The sequence below is a fragment of the Spermophilus citellus genome (assembly GCF_964194105.1).
Source record: "Spermophilus citellus genome assembly, chromosome: 7".
Lineage (NCBI taxonomy): Eukaryota > Metazoa > Chordata > Mammalia > Rodentia > Sciuridae > Spermophilus > Spermophilus citellus.
This window is the reverse complement of record NC_138188.1, coordinates 25,676,259-25,697,292: the sequence shown is the minus strand read 5'-3', so window position 1 is coordinate 25,697,292 and position 21,034 is coordinate 25,676,259. Positions and strand designations below refer to the sequence as shown.

The 21,034-nt window shown below is 54.0% G+C and overlaps 1 protein-coding gene across 1 annotated transcript in view; it reads right to left on the bottom strand.

The window, feature by feature from the left end:
• Positions 1-3,283: 3,283 nt before the first annotated feature.
• Positions 3,284-21,034, bottom strand: part of BSN (bassoon presynaptic cytomatrix protein) — a 100,489-nt gene continuing 82,738 nt past the window's right edge. The window contains exons 5-13 of the mRNA XM_081302473.1: positions 13,992-20,639; positions 9,575-11,651; positions 8,496-9,277; positions 8,264-8,363; positions 7,622-7,753; positions 7,308-7,362; positions 6,881-6,970; positions 4,793-4,970; positions 3,284-4,054 (exon numbers count right to left, since the gene is read on the bottom strand). Coding sequence (XP_081158599.1) covers positions 7,322-7,362; positions 7,622-7,753; positions 8,264-8,363; positions 8,496-9,277; positions 9,575-11,651; positions 13,992-20,639 — 9,780 coding nt within the window. The 3' untranslated portion in view covers positions 3,284-4,054; positions 4,793-4,970; positions 6,881-6,970; positions 7,308-7,321. The remainder of the gene's footprint in view (positions 4,055-4,792; positions 4,971-6,880; positions 6,971-7,307; positions 7,363-7,621; positions 7,754-8,263; positions 8,364-8,495; positions 9,278-9,574; positions 11,652-13,991; positions 20,640-21,034) is intronic.

Here is a 21,034-nt window from a genome sequence, read left to right as displayed (position 1 = left end):
TTTCTCCCCAGGATGAAATCCAGGGCCTCAGGCAAGCTAGGCAAGCGCACTACCACTGAGCAACACTCTGCCCCATGCCAGCACTTCTGAAATTTTGCTCTTTTACTCTTTTTTCTTTAATCGTGGATACAAATATCAAAAATTTTGGTATTTACCCCTTTAGCTATGGCTTCAGATTTTAGAAACCATCCCAGAGACAGTCTGCACGTTGTTTATACCAAGTCCTTTTATTCTGATACCACAGAATTACCTTGTCACAATACAGGGGAAGGGACACTGAAGTACCACGAGTTCTCACAGAGCACAGGAGGACGGCACACAATTCACAAGGTCATGTGGAGGACTCGGGTCATTGCACTTACAACTGTAAACTTGATTGTTTGACTTTGTACAGCACCCTTCCCCCCTCAAATAAAGAGGAGAAGGAAAAAAGAAAAGAAAGGGAGAGAGGGGGGAAGGAAAAGCAAAAACAAGACATGGAAGCTAGAGGAAAAGGTGTTGAGTGGCCACCACTCTCCAGTGTACTGCACTTGGAGAGAAGGAGTTGATTTGACCCCAGAGGCTGAATGAAGCAGAGACAGACAGACAGACAGACAGACACACACACACACACATGGACACGCACGTTCACATGCACACAACATCTCACAATTTCTATGGCTCTCCAGTGCCACTCAATGCATATGGCAGCAGGGGCTGGCACCTGGGGCGACAGAGATGGAATCTCCAAGGCCTGTCCCTCTGACCCTGTTGGAGTCCATGATGATAAGTATTTACAGCATGGGTTGGGTAAGAGAGCAGGGGGAGGGGCCAATAGGGCAGGACTACCTGATCATGGCAAAGACCAGCCTGGGAAATTCCCCACAGGCTCTAGAGGACAGGCCAGAATTGCTGCCACTACTGTTCTTTCATTATGGGCCTTAAAACTGCATGCCGTGCCCAGGACTAACAGGATGGTGGTAGGGAGGATGCTATCACTATGAAGTGAGTGCATTAAAACCTCAAGTAGGCAGAGGAGAGAGTGCCCTTGCTCATGACACTGGGGGAGGGGGGAATGGATATGGCCTGGACTGCATCCCAGTCACTTCTTCCCTATTTGGAGATGTGCCTATTTCTCTCTATTTCCCAAGCCACCAAATGTTGGTCCCTCAGCCACTGGCTGTATTGCTTCTAGAGTCACAGCTGCATCCCACTCAAGGGCTATGACACCCTTGACCCATAGGCCTGCCATAGCCGTCTTCACAGAGGGGCAATGATATGTCCTATGGCTTCTGTGCAGGATAGGGAGTGGCAGAAGTCAGAAATTTCAAACTCAGAGGATTTGGTCACAAAGGAAATTTACTGAAAAGCCAACACTTTAAAGCCTCAGATTAGGCCTGATGGAGGCTGATTGGCTGACATCTCCCTGCCTACACTCTAGTCCCATTAGTGGAAAGAGTTATTGCCTTGGTATCACATCCCACACAGACCTGGTCCTGGGTGGCAAGAGGACCTAGATGATGGCCTCCCTCAGCCCTTGCTCAGATGGCCCAGGTCTGATCTCTGGGATGAGGTAGCTGACCCATGGCATGAGAGAGGTCAAATCCCAGAAGGCCAGGGTCTTAGATCCAACATGGAGATTGGGAGCTTCCTATCCCAGAGTGGACTGATAGTATTCCTCTCTGAAGGGGTATGTAGGTCTTATAGACAAGCATGAGAAATGTGGACCCCTGAGAAATGTGTGGTACAAAACAGAATGCTCTGAAGGAAGGTCAGACCCCAAGGGATCAGGTAGCAACTGCTCAGCAGTGGAGAAGCTGATGACAGTGGGATACTAGGGCTTTAGAGAAGAGGAAAGAGGCAGGGAAATGTCCTGGGAACAGATGCAGAGAGGGCCGCACAAGATTTTCCTTAAGTCTTGCTATTGAGAAGTTTCTCAAGAAGCTCAGCTTAATGCCACTGTTGATGTGAAAAGTTCACCTGCTCTGGATTATATTGCTAGCCAAAGGCCATTAAAATGCCAAAAACTCAGCTCTTCCTGAGCACTTTTTAATCCCCTGGCTCCAGTCCAGATCTCCAGGCTCACAGCCCTTTGAACCTCCCAGCCTCAAGGAGAGGTATGAAGCAGGTTCAGTCAGGATCTGGGGTCTCAGGATCTGCTCTTGGCCTCTGCTTCTCTGGCCAAGAATGCAGTCCACCTCTGACCTTGAGAAATGCCCTGCTGGGTAGGGGCAGCCAGATGCCTCTGGTTCAGAGCTGGGAGTAGGAGAAGAAAATGGCATATAGATAGAAATCCTACATAAAACCTCAGAACTTTTATACACATGCATCCTGTGCAGGTTCCTACTCCAGGGTTTCCTTTTTACCTATCTTAGACAGAGAAAACTAGGGTGTGTGGGGCCTTGTACTGTCTGCCCTCCAATCTGGCATGCTTAGGCAGCAATTCTGGCAGATCCTCACTAGCTTGTACAGAAGTAAGCTGGAAGTGCTCCTGAAGGAGAGGTTCAGAGGCAAAAAGAACTCCAAGCAAGAGGGTTGAGCATTTAAAATGGATGAATCGTGCAAAGAGGCTGCGAGCTGTGCATGCTCCACTGCAGGACAGGCGGTGACTCACCTGGCAGCAGTGAGTTCTGCCATGGGTCAAACATGCCACAGACTGAGAATTTCATACACACACACACACACACACACACACACACACACTCACAGAGTGGGAGTAGGGACTGGGTGGGGTGATGATATGAGCATACCTATCTGGTTTCTCAATTGCATGTTTGCAATTAACTCCTTATACATAACATGGAATTTATTAAATATTAACAGTTGTCTTTGAGGGTTTATATTTCATTGCATAGAACTTTAAGAGATGAGATTTGTGGCTGTGCCCAGGATGAAGGGAGGCCTCCAAGGGAAGGGCCTTGGTAAGGATGCCGCCTAATCCACCAGGTGGACAGACGGTGCCACACTCCCTTGCACATAGCTCTGGGCCTTTCCCTCGGCTGGCAGAAGCCCTGGCACCTCTGCTCTGAGCACACCCACTGGTGATGGCTTACAAAGGACTGAAATTGCACAGTAAACAGAGGCGGGCTGAGGGGCCTCCTTAGACCTCGCCCTGGGGTTGTGCTCTTGGTGGCCTGCTGCCCCCTATTGCTTCTAAGTCAGCATTCTCCCTGTGCTGAGCTGGGGCAGAGCAGAGAGGAAACCAAACCATCAGTCACAAGGTGGTGATGGGAGAGGCAGGGAGTGAGCAAAGGAAAGAGAAAGGGAAGGAAAGAAAAAAATGTTTATGAGGTATACACGGAAATCAAATTGGAATGATTAAGGCTGTTCTTGAAATCAAAAGAAATCCCCAGGTGTACTGATGAGGAGCCGGCTGGTCGAGACAATGGCGGTGCCACTGGGATGCTCATGATGGCTGGGGGGATGGCTTTAAGATGATGGCAGGTATGCTAGCACACTGCCATCCATGGGCTGGGAGAAGCCTCAGCCAGCGCCCACGCTGCTTTTCGGTCTATGGCCTCTTATTTCAGCGATGAGACAGTGTTAGGTCCTAAAGTGTGTAAAGTTCTCCCAACCCCATGCTGGCCACATGGAGGTCTGCTTTGATGTCACCCAAAGGTCAGGGTGAAGGGGGAGGCCCCTGTGGACTCAGAGGGATCTGGGCCAGCTGGAATGTGAAGGAAATGGAGTCCAGGGCCCCCAGCCCTCAGTCAAAGCCCCTCTCCAAGGCTGTGGAAAAACTTCTGGCATCTCAGAGGGAGGGCAGTATGCTCCCAAACTCTGTGTATAACGCATTGGAAGCCTGGCCAGCCGGGCCTCAGAGAAGCAGCTGTGGGAAGAACGGCGGACAGCTGTTGTGGCAGGGTTCTGGAGAGGGCTCCTCCCTCCCAACGACGGCTGGGCCTGAGGAAGGCAAGGTCTCTGGAAAGATAATCAAAGGTCCTGAGGCCAGTGGTCTCACTTGTCCAGCAGATCCTTCACCCAGGTGAAGAAACATCTCGTCCTCAACTGAGGCCTGCCTGCCATGGCCCACTGGGTATCAGTCTTTGGGCCAAGGATTTGCCAGATGTAGATGCTTGGAAAAGAAAAGGAAGAAAGGAGGAAAGGAAGAAAAAAGAAAAGAAAGGGTTTGTCAAGAACCATGAGCAGCTGCTTCGCATAGTCATGTTACTCTCAGATATGCCAACAACCTGTCTTCTCCTCACCCATGGGATCCCATGCTTTTGTGGGAGGTGGGTGCTTGGATAGGTTAGAGGTCATAAAGAGAAAAACAGGAATAAAGAAGAATCATGTCTACCAAGTAGGGACATATTCTTTTTTTTCTATTTTCCCCCTTTGGGATGGGGGTCTCAGTATGGTACCCATACTGGCCCCAAACTCCTAGATTCAAGTAATCTTCCTTTTTTAAAAAATATATATTTAATTTTTAGTTGTAGTTGGACACAATATCTTTATTTATTTATTTATTTTTATGTGGTGCTGAGGATCGAACCCAGGGCCTCGCACATGCTAGGTAAGCACTTTGCCGCTGAGCTACAGCCCCAGCCCCTCAAGTAATCTTCCTGTCTTAGCTTCCTGAGTGGCTGAGTATGTGACATTGCTCTTGGTTTGACATCTCCTTCAGTATCATAAAAGTTCTTTGTAATTGTGCTTAAGAGTGAAGGAGATGGGATTTTGTTTCAAATGACAAGCCTCTCCCAGCTCATCTCTGAAACTAACCTAGAAGATATCAGGGGCCAGGCACAGTGGTGCATGCCTATAATCCCAGCTAGTCAGGAGGCTAAGGCGGGAAGATTGCAAGTTTGAGACTTACCTCAGCAAATCAGTGAGACCTTGTCTCAAAATAAAAAATAAAAAGGGCTGGGGATGTATTTCAGTGGTAAAGTACCACTGGGTTCAATCCCCAGTATTTCCAAAAATAAATAAAATAAACATCAGGAGATGTACACACAGTAACTTCTCAATCACATGGCCCAATCATTAGCAGAATGCTGGAATTTAAAAAAAAAAAGATTCCTTTAACTACAAAGGCAGTGGTCTCAATGGCTGGCCCACTCACACTGTGTGGCAGAATGCAGAACAAAGCCACATCTATGCTACCTTTCCCTTCAAATATAATAGTGCCATGATCCCAACTCAAGGTGGGTACTTTCATGAACCTTGGGCTGCCCCTTCTTTCCCTCCTCTCAGCACCAATTCTGATCTTAGGTCTGTTCCACAGCAACTCCAAGAAACATCCACCTGAGCCATAAAGCAGCAGCAGGAAGCCCATTGTGGGGGTGAAGTCAGGAAGGACATTGGGGCTGCACTGTGGCTACTGTAATTAGAATAAATTCCAAGCACTTTACTTTGACTTTAAAAGTCCACCTCAACTCACTCCCACCCCCTTAGACTTTGCCCTTGACCATCTCTCTCCAAGCACAACTGGTTTTTTGCCTGTCCCTAAAGCCTGTCAGTGTACCAGAATCTCTGTTGGCACTGTTTCCTCACCTGGGCACATCTTATATTGGCTTTTTCTCCAGCTCCAAGCCTTACCTCACATACCTTCAGCTCTTACAACTTTCTCTAGAGCGGACCCCACTGCTCCCATAACTCTGCTTCACAACACTTTAGATATCACTTTTAAATTTTAGTTTTAAACTTATTTATTCTGTCTTCCTTAAAAGATCTGCCAGCAGCCAGGTATGGTGGTGCACACCTGTAATCCCAGCAACTTGGGAGCCTGAAGCAGTAGCATCACAAGTTCTGGCTAGCCTTGGCAATTTAGCAAGACAGTAAGTAACTCAGCAAGACCCTGTCTCAAAATAACAAAAAGGACTGGACTGGGGTTGTGCCTCAGTGGTAAAGAGCTCCTGGGTTCAATTCCCAGTAGCAAAGAAAAAAAAAGATTATCAGCTTCAGAGGGTAGGGACTTGATTTTGTTTATTGCTATATCCCCAATGCCTAAAATAGGGCCTAGCACATTCTTGGGGCTTGACAAATATCTGTTGAATAAATAGATGGAAGAATGATCCTATCTAGGGCCCCCTACTGCTCCTCTACAGACAGGTAGCCTTTGGGCCCTAAACCCAGTTCTTGCCCTCTTGCAAGCAGGCCTGGCCTGGGCAAGGGCACTTTCTGGCCCATGGGCTTCAAGTGACCTGCTTGCTGACTGCCAGGCCCTGCTGTGCATATGCCTCCTTATTCTTATCTCTAGAGTAGCACAGGAGGAGTGAAGAAGGGCCTCAGGTTTAAGAGATGTTGGGAGGTGGTACCTGTCTGTGCACAGAGAAGGACCAACAGCCAGGCTACTCTCCCCTCATCCTGTATGATGCATGTCTTCCTCCCTCTGTTGAGGTAGGGCTAAGGCCAGGGCCAGGACAGGCTTCAGGAGGAGCATTGGGAGGGCAGAATGGCCTGCCTTGGCCACTGCAGTCCAGACAGAGCCAGGGCTTCCATCCTGATGCCCTTGTACTCTCTCCCTGGGCTATCCTAGTCTTGGATTAAGACTGTCTGAGTTAATCCCCTGTTTCCTCTATGTCCCTTTCCTCTCTACTTATTCTACTTTTTTTATCTATGGACACCAGGCTAAGCCTATGATGCCAACATTGTCCTGACTTCATCCCCAGAGCTGCTAAGCTCTACAGGGTTTGGGAACTCTGGCTTCTCCTAACTGGAAAAGTCACTAGCACCAGGCATCAGGGAAGAGATATGTCCCCTACAGGAACCACACTGCCCTGTCCTCCAGGATGACTTTGGACTCAGTGCCCAGCATACTCTGTTGTAGGGCCCCGCCCCTTCCCAGTATTACCTGACTAATCTGCCACCATCTCAGCCAGCACTCTGGCTTCTCTCCCCTTTGATGAAGGCCTTGGACCTTCATCCCTTCATCTGGTCATCCCACCTTGGTCCTGACACTTACTGTTATACGCAGAGTTCAGAGCTGCGCCCAGGCCTTTGACTCCAGAGATTTTTCCACAGCAATGTTATCTTGCTTCATGTCTTCAAGAGCCTGTGGAGAATTTACAGAGGAGGGTTGGGAGGAGCTCTATCAGCAGGCCCTACCTACAATGCAATGCCAGCTCATAGCCGGGACAGCACTGTGGATAGGTAAGGGATGTCAAAAAAGATAAGGGGACATTAGCCTTAGCTTCCCTTTGTTGAGAACTCTACTAAGTTGGCCTTACATTGAGGGCTTTGTAAACAGTATCCCACCTCTTTCTCCTCTCACACTCCCATGAAAGCACATTGTATCTCTGGCCACTCTACCTACTGAAGACTAGGTTCTTGGGACACCATGGAACTTAGATCCCCTCCTCCCTTTCCCGGGAGAGGCCAGGTATACTCACCCTGCTGGGCATGGTCACCAGAATGAGGAAAATTTTTTGCCAAAAGCAGAGACAGCTGTTGACATGGAAAGAAGAGAAATATCAGGAATTGGGCCAGACCCCTCCTAGTCGGGGTCATTTGGCACAACGAAGCCAAGCTTAGCAGGGTGGGGGAAGGGTGGTGGGCAGAACTAACCCAGAGAACCGCTAGGCAGCAGTAGGTGAGCACTATGCTTAGATGACTGAACCTGGAACCATCTCACAGACCTAGACTCCTCAAGAGCAAGGTCCTGGAGTGGCTACACACCAAGGCCCTGTCCACAGGAAGTGCATACCTTCTGTAAGCTTGCCAGCTTGCTCTGCTGCTCCACCAGGAAGGATCTTGGAGAGAACACTCTCTCCATCTGTACCTGGCTGACCAGCAGAAGCCCCTGGTGTTCCTCCAGGCCTGGCTCCAGTCTTCATGCCTAAAGGGAAAGGAACCACCATCATAAGTCATACCTTGGTCTAGCTGTTCAGGGTTTGAGTGGAAAAGTAGCCATAAGGAAACCTGAACACAGGTGGCCTGTGAGGTGGAAGTATGAGGAAAGGACTAAAGCAATATAAAGATAAGAACAGGAAAAGAAAGGGTGGGAGGAATCAGAAAAAAAAAAGACTGAGGAAGGTAAAGAAGAGGGAAAGGAAGAAAAGGCAGAGGAGGATGAGAAGGCAGAGGAGAGGAAGGAAGGGAAAGGAGAAAGTAAGAAGCCATGGTTTGGTCCTGTGTTCACCAGTGCCTTCTAGGTTCTTTGCCCAAGGCAGCATGGGCCTTAAGGCCCCAGTGTGGAGGACCTCATTGGCTCCAACCCAGGTTCATTTTCTGGTGGGAGGTCTGCAACACACTGGGCAACTTCTTGTGGATTAATGAGGCCATGCAGTGAGGGAAGCTTAAGGTGCAGTTGAGTACAGGGAGAAAACAGTGCTTAGTGTAGCCTCACCTGTAGGTCCAGGTCCCGGTGTTGGCTGGGCCTGAGGAGCCCTCCCTGGTTGGGGTGCTTTGGCTGTCACTTTAGAGCCATTTGTCTGTTCTGCCCGTGGCTGCAACACAGAACTTAAAGCTGAGCTCCTGCCCATCGACACTGCCCACACCCAGTCTGGAATCAAGGAGATGTTAAAGCTTCAGCTGTTGCATCTACCTTGGGTGGGACCCATGCACAGGACCCTACTTACCAGTCCTCCTGGTTGGGGGGCTGGGGCTGTCATGGAGCTTGGCTGAGGCTTCCCCGTTGGCTGGCTAGAAGCAGAGGCTGGGCCCCGGGTGATTGGCTGGCTCTGCTGCTGCAGCCGAGTCTGTGATGGGGCCTGCTGGGGAGGCTGCTGTCCAAGACCTTGCTGCTGCTGTGTCTGTGGCTGGCGTGATGCTGCCCCAGAGGGTGTCTGTCTGGATGCTGGTGGCTGTGACTGCTGTGGCCCTGGAGCTACCTGCCGACCTTGTGGTTGTGCCTGGGATTCTGGCTTTGGCTGCTGTGCAGCAGGCCCAGAGTGGGCCTGCCGGGAGCCCTTCTTGCTGTCAGAGGCATGATGGTACGCTGATGGAGCACGGGATGGCTGTGAGTATTCAGCAGAGCCAGGATATCCAGGCTGGCCCTTCTTCGGCATGGCTGGGGCAGGGCTGGGCTGAGGGTGGGGCCGGGCCTCATGACGACCCATGTCCCGAACATGTGGTTTGGCAGCACGCCGTCCCTGTTCCTCACCAGCATGACGGCCTGAGTGCCTCCCATGCTCGCTGTGGTGCCGGTGTTCCTTGGCTGAGGCATGGCGACCTGAGCCACCCTCATCATGAGGCCACAGGCCCTCCTCAGGGGGTTCATCGTAGTCGTGGTAGCTGTGCCTGGCAGAGCCTCGCTTCTGGGTGGAGGAGACTGCATGGCCCCCATGGTGCCTGAACCGGTCGGAGCGGGCATCCCGGGGCTTATCAAACCAGTCCGTCTCCTCCTGGCCCAGGTGATACGCTTCAGAGACCAAAAACAGAACACCATCAACCCCCAAGATGTCTGCAGGGGAGGCCTAGCGGAAGCCATGCAAAGACACCAGAGTGGGCACCACAGCTACAAGCGATCACTAGGTCCCCAGCCCACCCTCCCACAACCAGGAAGCAAGTGCAGGTGGAACAGGCAAGGTCAGCCTGCAGCAGGGCCCACTGGATAAGATGCCAGACCTGATGGGACATCTTGGGTCCCAGGGCCTCACAGGCAGGCAGGCCCCCCAGGTGCTGAGCAACTGCTGAAATCACCCCCAGCTGCCATTACCTTCACTGTCAGAAACCACGCAGTGGGAATCATCCAGGATGTAGCCCTCCTCACGCTTATATGCATGGGCCCGTGGTCCATCCTTGACATGTTCCTGGACATCAGGCATGGAGTGGCTGGAGCAGAATTGTGGGCAGGTATCCCCAGGAGGGAGGGTGCCCCCAGCAGGGCGGGGCCGCCCTAAGGGACTGACGGGACTCTCCTCTTCAGAGGTCTGGCTCCTCATGGGGGGCCGTGCCCGGCTGTGGGCCATGCTCAGGGATGAAGGCTTGGGGCCCGCTTTTTGAAGTCGCTCCACAGCCTCCCGTTCCCGTTCATACCCCTTGCCTCGGCCACTGAAATCATGGCTGGAAAGCTTCTCCCCACTGTATGCAGATGCCACCCTGGACCGGCTGCTCCCACCATACATGCGGTCATCCTCCTCTGCTGTATCCCGACTGGACACCCCATAGTACCTCTGCTGCTCATACACATTCTTCTTGAGCCCATAGGTGATTTCATCCTGGAACTTCCTGCCCCGAGAGGCCAGGCTGCTGCTAACAGCAGATGGTGGATAGGAGGCCAGGTCAGACTCCACATCCTTGGCCTCTTCAATAGGTGAGAACTTAGAGATCTTTTGCTCCATGCCCTGCTTCCGGTGTTTGCTGCGCTTTGAGGGGATGGCAGCTGGGGCCAGGCTCTTGGAGGGATGCTTGGGTCCCACAGGCCCTGGACCATACTTCTCTGCTCGAGCTCCATGTCTATAGTCGCTGTCGCTGTAGTAGTGGGTACTTGCTGGTCGTCCATTGTTCTCCATGCTCCGGTGATGACCAACCTTCCCACGGGTGTCATACGAATCCTCCTCAGATTCCTCTTCCCCTCTGGCATAGCAGCAGGGCAGTGAAGGCCCCTCAAGGACACCTGGTTCTCCAGGCTCCTTCCCAGGTCTCCCACTGCTGCCTGGCCCCAAGGGCTCCAGTCGCTGGCTATCAGGGACAGTAGGGGTGCTGTCCTTGGTCAGCTCACTGATATCATCAATCATCACATAGTTCCGAGGAACATTCTGCTCCAGACTGGTATAGTGTGAGTCAGGGGGGTAGGTGGGGGCTGGGCTCTGGCTCACACTGCTACGGTCACTGGTCCGGGACAGCTCAGTGACCTTGCCTTGCTCATAGCTGCTGCTCACAGTTGAGCCACTGTAGCTGGTTTCAGAGGGGGCTGAAGACATGGCCACAACAGGGCTGGTGATCACCTCATAGTTAGTGGGTACCTTTTGCTCCAAGTCAGCTAGTGATGTCTGGCGAGGCTTCTGGAGTAGGGCCCGACTATCAGTAGGGACTGGAAAAAGAGTGCTCTGTGTGGTTGGCATGGGTGTTTGGGCTGCATAGTGGCTTGTGGGACGGAAAGCCTGCTGATTTGGCAGGCCAGGCTCCGCTGGGTAACTGGTGCTAGGAGGAAAGGTAGGTGCTGGGTATGTGCTAGGGACAGGGCAGATGGGTGTCTGGTGGGCTGGGAATCCATTCTGAGTTGGCCCACTACTGCCTGGAGTATACTGAGGGGCTGGAGGTGGGAACCGGGGCTGCTGGAAGGCAGCGGGGCCAGAGGGGGTGGCTGGCACAGCAGCAGTGGCAGGGAAGTCCACATACTGGCCAGCGGGAATGGTGGCGCTTGGGAGCCGTAGCTGGTTGAGCTCACTGTCTGAAAGGTAATCACGATGCTCACCAAGGCCACGTAAGGGTGGGTAGTCACGGCCACCCCGGTCTTTGGCCAATGACTCTTTGCGCTGTGTGATGCCCAGCTCTAGGTACTTGAGCTTGGCATCGATCTCCTTCTCCTCCTCGTCCAGCTCCGCCTGCTTCTTGCGCAGCTTGGTGGACTCATGTTCCACCAGCCGCAGGTCCCGGTCCAGTTCCCGGAGCAGGCTGGCCTTGGTAGCAGGGATGGTGGTGGGCCCCGTCAGCCCTCGCTGCAGCAGGCTGGCTGCATACAGCTGTGGGGGGGCCTGGCCAGCCAGGGGAAGGTGAGCCTCCTCTGGAGGGGGGCTGGGCAGTGTCCGCTTCACCTTGCGGACCAGGCCGTTGGGTGGCAGCGCCGACACCTGAGACAGAGGGAAGGGTGGGCAGCACTGAGACCCAAAGTGTGGGTGACTTGGTGGGGTATGGGGTAGAAAAACTTTGGCTTGGGCTGTTGATGCCTTGAGGCCTACCCTGCCCACCCCACTGGTCTTAGTTTCTTTGCCATGGAGGAAAAGCCTGTGATCATTTTACAGTCCTTCTTCCTAGAGCTCTGGGCAGCAGGTGGGCAGGGAGAGGAAGACTGCCTTCTGTGCTGGTTTTCACACACAGTGGCTTTGAGGGCACTTGCACATCTCTGGTAGATTTGCCTTCCACTGAGATGGCTCTGGGTTTGGGACCTAGCAGCTGTAGGGGCTGAGGGCAGTAGAGGAAATAGACAGGAAGAGTGCAACAGAGTGAATCCTAGGCATTATGGGAAGGGGCATATGCTGACTGCATTTAAGTTGTTGCAGGCTCTGTCTTTTGCTGCTTCCTGCCTCACTCTTCTCTAAAGTGGCATGCTACTCAGGTGCCTGCCCATCCTCCTCCTCTAGTTGTTCTTTACAACCCTCTGCCAAATCCTCTGGGCTGTGCTCTTGGCCTCCATATCCCTCTGTCAGCCTGCTGCTCTCTTGGGCCACCAGAGAAGTTCTGGGTTCTCTCCAGCACTTTCTCTAGCAGAGTGGTTTTCTGCTCAAGGTCCCTTGGCAGTGTTCTCTGCACTGCCGGAAGACCCTTTACCTTTAGCTTTTGCCTTCCTGGGAGCCGTAGCTGGTTGAGCTCACTGCCTGGAAAGGTAATCACAATGCTCACCAAGGCCACGTAAGGGTGGGAGCACTTGCACATCTCTGGTGGATTTTGGGATTCATAGACCACCCAAATCCCCAAAATATATTGGGGACTGTATCAGGAGTCTTACTTTTTTCTTTTGGAGGTGCAGAGAATATACTCAGGGCCTGGTACATGCTAGGCAAGTGTTCTACCACTGAGCTACATCTCCAGCCCATGATTCTGACTCTTTACCTTGCCAAGTGACTACAAAAAAGCTTCCCACCTGCTTTTACCATATGTCATAAAGAAAAAGATAGCATGCCCCAAATCTCAGAATAAAGGTGGGCCTTTAGTGGAATAAGTTTAGCTCTTTGAACTCGTCACTCTGTTATCTGTCTTTTGTTATTTTGGCCACACACCGTGAATGCCCATCAAAGCCTGGCCCCATATGACCAGGCCATGGGACCTGTGTATCTGGAGCCAGGTCTACCCTGCTGCTCTGACCTGCCCTCCTTGGCAGCACAGACTCCTGATCCCATTCCCTCACCTGCTTGCACACATCAGGACCTGTATATACCAAGGTCTGAATACACTAGGGCCTGCACAAAACAAGGTCCACACACACCAGTGTCCCCACATATCAGGGCTCTTCACTGCCCACCCCAACAACGATCACCTCCACAATTCCACTCCAAGGCTCCTCTTTTATCCTCTCTGCAATAACCCAGAAAAGTAAATATATTCTATAATGCCTCTGGCTATTACCTCCTCTCCCCAGGGACTCTTTCTTCAGTCTATAAGCTCACATTGTGCCCCAGAAACTCTAACATACCCATCTTGTGCTATCTCACCTTCCTAAAACTTCAAGAGGCTTCCAGGGCCTTTAGGAAAAGCCCATTCTCCTTAGCCTAGCATTCAAAGTTCTTGGCAATAGGCCCTCATAAACCCCATCCTCCCTACTACTGCAGCCCATGGCCAGGTCACTTCTTTTCCCAGTATATCATTGGAAACTTAAACCACAGATAAGAAGTCTCTATCTAGAGCAAATAAGTATGTAAGCAGAGTTACTGAGGGACAGGTGGGGCAGGGAACATGATGAGTCAGAGAGTATACTGCAGCCCTCTGGGATGGCTTTGGGTGCTAGAACGTGGGGCTTGGCTTGCCTTGGAGCAATGAAAGCCTGGCCAGGACAGGAAGTAGGAAGTAGCCCAGTCAGAGCTATTACTGATTTCTCAGGAAACAGCCTTAAATGAGGTTTAGAGGGAAAGGTGCTCAAATTGGAGATGAGAGCTGAAGAGGCCTGAAGGGAGAAGTGGCAGGGATGGACTAGATATGGACTAGGGATAGGGCTATGGAGAGGTTGAGATTTCTAGTGGGGTATCTTGATGAAAAGCTGTGGGCCCAAGTGTGTCTGTATTTTCCTGGGCTGCCCTTGCTGGACTGTGGGCTCTATTGATGCACACTGAAGAATCTATTCCTCATCTCCTTCCCATGGGCCTCTGGAGCTACAGGTGACTCCATTCCCACCCCAGAAGAAACCCCTCCCTCTGGGGGGGCCCCTCGGGCTAGGCAGAAACCCCTGTCCCACCCTGGACCAGCCCCTGTGCCCATACCTGGCTACCCAGAACCCCCTGGTGCTGGTAGAGGGAGAATCTCTCTTTGGAAGACTCCTCGGCGGTAGGGCTGAGGGGCTTAGGGTCAGACAAGGACCGTTGCAGGGTCTTCATGGGGCGAGGCAGCGTCTGCTGGCGGAGCGTGCTGTCAGCTGTGAAGTGCTTCTGGGGACTCACATGAGCCTTGTTCAGCCTTTCACTGGAAGCAAAGGAGGTATCCAGGAGCCGGTGTGGGGACAGGGGTGAGACTGGTGAGTAGAGGACCTGGGGGGACTTAGGAGGCTGGCGGCTCACAAGCTGTGAGAGAGACTCTGGGGGCAGGTGGGCCTGGTACCCAATCTCCAGAGGATCCGGTTTCTTTTTTTCAAATCTGCCCAGGGGTCCTGGGGTGACGATCTGGATGCCAGGCAGATAGGGGCTGATGGCAGTTGGGCCTACAAGCTGTGGCCCAGGCATACTCTGGGCCTGCCCATCTGGTTCTGTCTGGCAGGCCAGGCTCTCTCCACGCCCAGTCTTCTCTGGTGCTGATATGTACCTGATGATCTCCACCTTGGGGTCAGTGACAGCTGTGATGTGGATCGCAGGAGAGACCCTGGGCAGCTGGTCAGGCTCTGTCTGCACAGAGCAGTCACTGATGGTCTGGATGCCCACACTGCTCATGGCCCTTGCAGTGGTGGCAGCAGTGGATGATACAGCAGTGGCATCATGCTTGCTGTCAGAGCCTGAGTCTGAATGACGGGAAAGACGGGACCTACGGCGACGTACTGGCTGCTCCCACTCGGCATTGTCCTCATCATCCGTCTGCACACTGCAGTCAGCACTCCGCCGAGGTCGGCGCCGCCGGGTCAGGAGATAGCGGCCCTCCCCGTCCTCATCATCTGTCTGAACACTGCTGTCTGCAATCCTCCTGACCACACAGGGTTCAGGCCCTGACTCTGATTCACAGATATCCCTCAGGCGTGGCATGGAGTGCCGCTTCTTGATACCACTGCGGGCTGCCTCCCACTGTTCCTCAGTCTGCAGTGACATGTCTGAGGCAGAGCTGGCAAGACCCCGGTGCAGCACAGGTTCACGAGGCTGCCCAGGCCCCTCTGGTCCTCCTACGGCAATGAAGGCTGTGTGGGTTAGGGGTGGCCAGTACTGGCCATTCTGGGCCAGTTCAGTGGTACCAGTGGAAGGCCCTCGGCTGGGTGCCTCACAGGCTACAGGGAAGGGGGCCTTCTGCCTCTGCTTCTGTTCCTCTAATTGTTGCTGGAGCTGTTGCTGGAGCTGCTGGATCTGTTCTAGCTGCAGACGCTGCTGAGCCAGCTGCTCTCGCTGCAGTGCAAACTGAGCTTGGCGTTCCTCTTGCTGCTGCTGCAGTACATGATGCTTAATGGTCTGCAGCTCCTGCAATTCTCGCTGCACTAGCAACTGCTCTTCCTCACGATGCCTCTGCAGCTCCACCCTCTCCCGTTCTAGCTCTTCTTGCAGCCGCAGTTGTCTCAGCTTCTCCAACTCTACCCGTTCCCGCTCTAGCTGTAGCAGCTGCTCCTGTTGCTTCCGTTGCCGCTCCTCCTGAGATGCTTCCTCTTTCTCAAGCACAGTTCGGCTGAGGACCCCACTGCTGCCCCCAGTAGCAGATTCTCCTGGTGGCTTCTGGCCAGGTGGTGGGGCAGAGGCTGGGGCTATTACAGCCTCTTTGACAGCAGTAGGGGCAGTTGTGGAAAGAGGTTCTTCCCGTGCAGCCCCTGCTGGCAATTCTGGCTTTGGTGGGCCCCCTGCCCCTGGGGTCTTGGTAGCAGCAGGTTTCCCCAGGTAGACAGGCCCCTCAGCAGGTGGGACACTAGAAACAATGGGGAATCTACTTGGTGCAGGATATCGGTATAGTCCTGTAGGTCCAAGAGGTACCCTGGGGGCAATCATGGGCACCCGTGTCAGGCTGGTAAGTGGCACGGCTGTGACTCCACCAGATGCATAAGGCCTGTACATGCCACCACGTACCATGGGCCGCAGTACAGAGGCAGGCTGGGTGGTGATAGGCAGGGTTGCAGCAATTGGAGTATTGATAGTTGAGTAGATCATGCCATCAGCTGCACGCACTGTGGCTGTGGATGGCATCAGCTGTCTGACTGCTGTTCCCTGACCTGCTGTAGGCCCATACTGGGCCAGATTCCCAGGGCTTGGATGGCCCTCTGGGAAGGTAGGGTTGCCAAGAAGGCCAGGTCTGAGGGGAGCCAGACCCTGTGGAGCACTGAGCCCATGCCCATGCTGGGGCTGGTACTGTACAAGGTCAGGGCCACTGCCACCACTGCCATGCCGCCCGCCATATTGGTCCATGGAGTTGAGAGCAGCACACATGCGGCTGATCTCGCGGGCTGTGGTAGCACTATACTGAGCCAGACTAGCCTCCTGAAAGCCAACTGTGTCTCCCCGTGGGCCATACCTGTGATCTGAGTAAATATTTGATACTGAGCTATAGCGCCGCATGGGAAGTGGGTGAGTCAAAAGTTCTGTGGGGTGACGGAGGTCGGTGAATGATCCATACTGCAAGCCCTGGCCTATATAGCGTCCATCTATAAAGCCCAGGCTGTAGGAGTGCTTCAGTGAGTTGAGGTCCATAGCTGTGTCTCGTCCAGGGCCCTGAAAGAGCTGTCCCAACCTGGCATGGTAGTTGAGGCCAGCCTCAGCCAAATTGGTGTCGGACATGGAGGAGTATAGCCTGCCAGGGAGGCTCTGTGGGTAGGGCCTCTGCTCTTCATGGGGCCCAGGCCCCACTACTCCCTGTGCCCGGTAGGTGGGGGGCTCAGGAACCTCAAGGTCCCTGTGACTATAGAAAGGGCTGCTACTTTGGCCAGGAGGGGCAGCATCTGCCACACTCTTCTCAGGTGCACTGGGAGCAGGGTGGAAGGTGCCAGTGCAGCTGCTGCCAAATGGGAACTTGTAGACCATGTCACAGCATGCTAGCTGGCTCTCAGGCCTCATCCCAGTAAGGTCCAGGGCACCTGCTGGCTCTTCTGGGAGCAGTGTGGTCACAGTACCTGCTGTGCCCTCTCCCATCTGCACCACCAATGTGTGTGGCTTCCTGGCACCTGGCAGAGCATGTGATCGCAGCTCTGCAGGAGTTGCCCGGTGGGATTCAGCTCCGGGCTCTGGCACTGGGCCTGGCTTGAGGCTTATACTCTGGGTGGTACCCATCTGAGTGATCAAAATGTCCCTTCTGGCCAGAGGTGCCACCTGATTGGGCAGATTATATCTGGCAAACTTGGCCTCTCTAGGTCTTCCTCGGGGCCCCCCTCTGTATGGTGCTGTCTGGACAGCCTGCTCTACTTGCTTGACCTGGGCCAGGCACACAGGGCTACCTGAACCCTGACCAAAGTCCAGCCGGCTCTGGAAAGGGTCTCCATATACTACAGGCTGCTTTTGCTGAGCCATGAGCACAGATGAGGCCATGGTGATGCTCACGGTAGTGGTAGTGCCCAGGAAGGCATGGGTCTGCTCCTGGGAGTTAAGATTTATTACCAAAGGCTGCACAGTGGTTGATTGCCGTCCTGGGACTGGATCCAGGGCAAGGCCATACTTCCTTGCTTCCATAGCAAGAGAGGTCAAATCCATGCCCTGGTCAGTGAGAATGATAGGTGTGGGCTTGACAGCTGTGCGGAGATCCACTACTGCACTGCCAGGGGGCCTGGGGCCTGGCTCAACTCTAGATGTTCCAGGAACAGAGGAGATCCGGCACAGGGAGATGTTTTCAGCAGGAAGGGCACCCCAGCCATATAGTGCCAGCGGTCCATCTGCACCAGCACCGGGTGCTCGTGGGAAGCCAGGTGGCTCTGGGGGCAGCTGAGACACACTTGGAGGTGTTGTCTGGCTGTAGCTGTGAGCGGTGGGTAGGGTGTCAGTAGGTGAGCACAGTGGGGAGGTAGAGGCGCTGGCATGTACCATCCTGGTCTGGCTGGAAGCATCTGACGCCAGTGTGATGACCATAAAGGGAGCCTCCTGAGAAGACTGCTGCCACACCATGCGAGGTGTGCTGGGCCGGTGTGGTGTTTGTGTGCCCTGGGCTACCATAGGGGTGGAAGTGGGGGCACCAGGGCTCCGTGGCATGTCTGGAGCAGGGGTTGGACTTGGTGTTTGTGTAGAGAACTCTGCTGTGGTCCTTGAACCCAGCTTGCCTTGAAAGAATGTGGGGCTCTCTGAGGGGGAAGATGGGGAGAGAGGCGGACTAGAGCCTGCAAAATAGGAATATATCCGGGAAGGTTGAGGAGTGCCAGCCTCAATATCACTACCACTCAGAGGCTTCTCTCTGGTAGTCCGTCCACCTGCAGCAGGGCCACTGGGGGCCTGGGATAGCTCCTCAGTTTGGGACCCATAGTTTGCAGTGGTTAGGCTCTGTCCATAGCTGTGGACTATGGAAGATGGTGAAGGACTGCGCTCGGAACTGGCTGGGGAGGTTGAAGTCATGTACCCTCGTGGCAGGCTGGCTGGACAAGGAGCCATGGCCGTGGTGGCTGGGGTCCCAGGGCCCTGGGAGAAGGACATGCCTACCTCAGAGGCCGAGCTGGGGGAGGCAGCAGAGCTGTGTAGCTTGAGGGGTTCCTGAGGCTCCTTTGCAAAATGCTGTGTGACACGGACATCAGGAATAACTCGGCCCCCACTGCTGTCTGAGGAGGTGGAGGTGGAAAAGGACACAGGGGCAGCAAGCTGGGTGGGACTGGTACCAGGGGTAAGTGGGCCTTCGTTTTGCTTCATTGGGTCCATATATGCACTCTCAGCATTCAAAAATTGTTTCTCCTTCCTCTTGTCCTCAGTAAAGGCTAGGTCCCGAGAGGAAGCCTGCCGCATGCGGACTATGCTTTGTGATGTCTGAAGGATCTCCTCGTATACAGCTGTTCCCAGGCTGGCTGGAGTGCTCTCTGTGGCAGGTTGAGCAGCCCTGCCATAGTCACGGTCTGGGGTGTCTTGGTATTCAAAGGAGCCCTGGCCCCGAGGGCCTGTGGGCTGAGGGGGTCCGCCATCGGGGCCCCGGGCCCCTGCCACCTGGCCCTGTTGACGCTGGAGAAGCTCTGCTTTTCTCATCATCTCTTCATAGGCCTCCTCAGCACTCTTGAGGGGCCGCCCAGAACTGGGAGTGGTGGAGCTGCCTGAGGGCAGCTCAGTTGGTGAATAGAGGGACATGAAGGTGGGCAGGTTGTACTCACTGCCTGACTTGTAGAGCCGGGTGGGGCCACCATCCAGGGCCTCAGCCTCTGAGTCCAGTGAGGGTGAGGGTGAGTACTCAGAGCAGGAGGAGCGGTGTAGCTCTTCCATCTCAGCAGCCTGCCTCAGCTCCTCTGTGGGGGATGCATCCTCGATGGGTGACAGGTTACTGGGTGGTGTCTTGGAACGCTCACGCCGTCGCTGGGCCCGTAGCTCTTCCTTGTCACGCCGTGTCTTGCGGGCCGTGCTCCGGATGCGCTGCTGTTCTACTTCACGCATCTTCTCCTGTTCACGCAGCAGCTCCTCTTCTTCCCGAAGCTCCTCCTCCTCCGAGGAGTCCTCAATGGTAGGCAGCAGAGGCCCATGGGATCGGTGCCGGGCCTTGCGCTGCTGTTTAGCTTCTTCTAGTCGTTGCCGACGGCTGGGGCTGCTGTCACTGTCCTCTTCTAATGAGGACAGAGAGGTGGGAGAGGTGCCTGATGTGTAGCTGGGTGTGGAAGCAGGCAGTGTAGAGGAGTGCTCCCCACGGGAGCGGTCCTCAGGCGAGCCTGTCAGGCTCTCCATCTCCAACTCGGGCTCCCGGTCCAGGCTGGGGTCAGGACCTTGGCCCAAGTCTAGTTCGTGGCTATAGCTGCCTGTGCTATTGAGCTCAATGGTCTTGAAGCGGCGGAGCCCACCCTGCAGGGCTCCATTGCCATCAGTGGCCTCTGCTGGCCCTCCCTCAGAGAGCAGCTCCTCATAACCTGTGGTGGCATTGTGGGGCAGGCGCCTCTTAGGCAGTGCTACTGGTTCTTGGCTAGGCTCAGGCCTGGGCCTGATACCAATCTTCTGGGTGCCATGTTTGGCCAGGCTATGCCCAGAGGTGGAAGTGTCATCCTCCTCCAGGTTGTCTTCCTCAGCACTCATCTCTAGGATCTGCCGTCGCATAAATTCCTCATCAGTCAGTTCTGCTGCCCGAACTGGGGGCTGGGGTGGAAGAGGGGACAGGCCACTTTCACTGCTGTCTTCCACATAGTCATGTCTCAGCTGGCTGCCAAAGTCATCTGAGGACTCGGCTGTATCCCGCTGCTCCCTCTGGCGCCCCCACTCCAAAGAGTTTTCCTCTTCCTCCAAGATATCCTCTAGCTCTTCATCTGAGTCAAAGGCCTCAGGCAGGATGGACAAAGAGCGAGGCCTCCGCTTCTGCTCCTCACCAGTGCTGCTGGAGGGTGGCTTGCTCTGTTCACCACTGGGGGGCACTGTCTGGGCTTCCAACAAAGGCCGCATGCTGTTCCCCACCTTGTGGAGCTCTGAGGGGCTGGGTGGGCGTGGCCCAGTCACCCCTGCACTATCTAGCTGCTCCACTTCCTGCTGCACAACACCTGTGATCTCACTCTGTGAGCTAGAGATGCCATCAGAGGAGTAGCCTGTGTCGCTGAGGCTCTGTGGGCTCCGAGACAGGTCCTGAGAGTAAGGCTTGCCCACTGGTTCCTGTAACAGAGTAAGAAGCAGGCACTGATTCCCAACACTCCCTATCAATCCCAGGGCCCTGGGGAAAGGCCACTCTACCTCCCAAGGGTTTAGAGCCCACCACCCACATCAGTCTTTGAAAATGTTCCATGGCGAGCTCAAAAAAAGCAGCCCTAGATCTTCAAATAAAAACTTTACTAGATAAAAGGGTGTCAAAATCCAGCAAAACATTCAACAGGGTGCCATAGGACTAGTCTCAATCTTGAAATCTCCAGGCCTGCTGGAGCCTCACCCAGGCTTTCCTTCTGCTGGGGCATCCCTAATCTTGTCTGCAGCCCCTAGGGACCTGTCCCAGGTCTATATCCTTAACTCCCCAGAAGGCAAGTTCTTCCCCAAATTGTCCCATCTGAAGACCA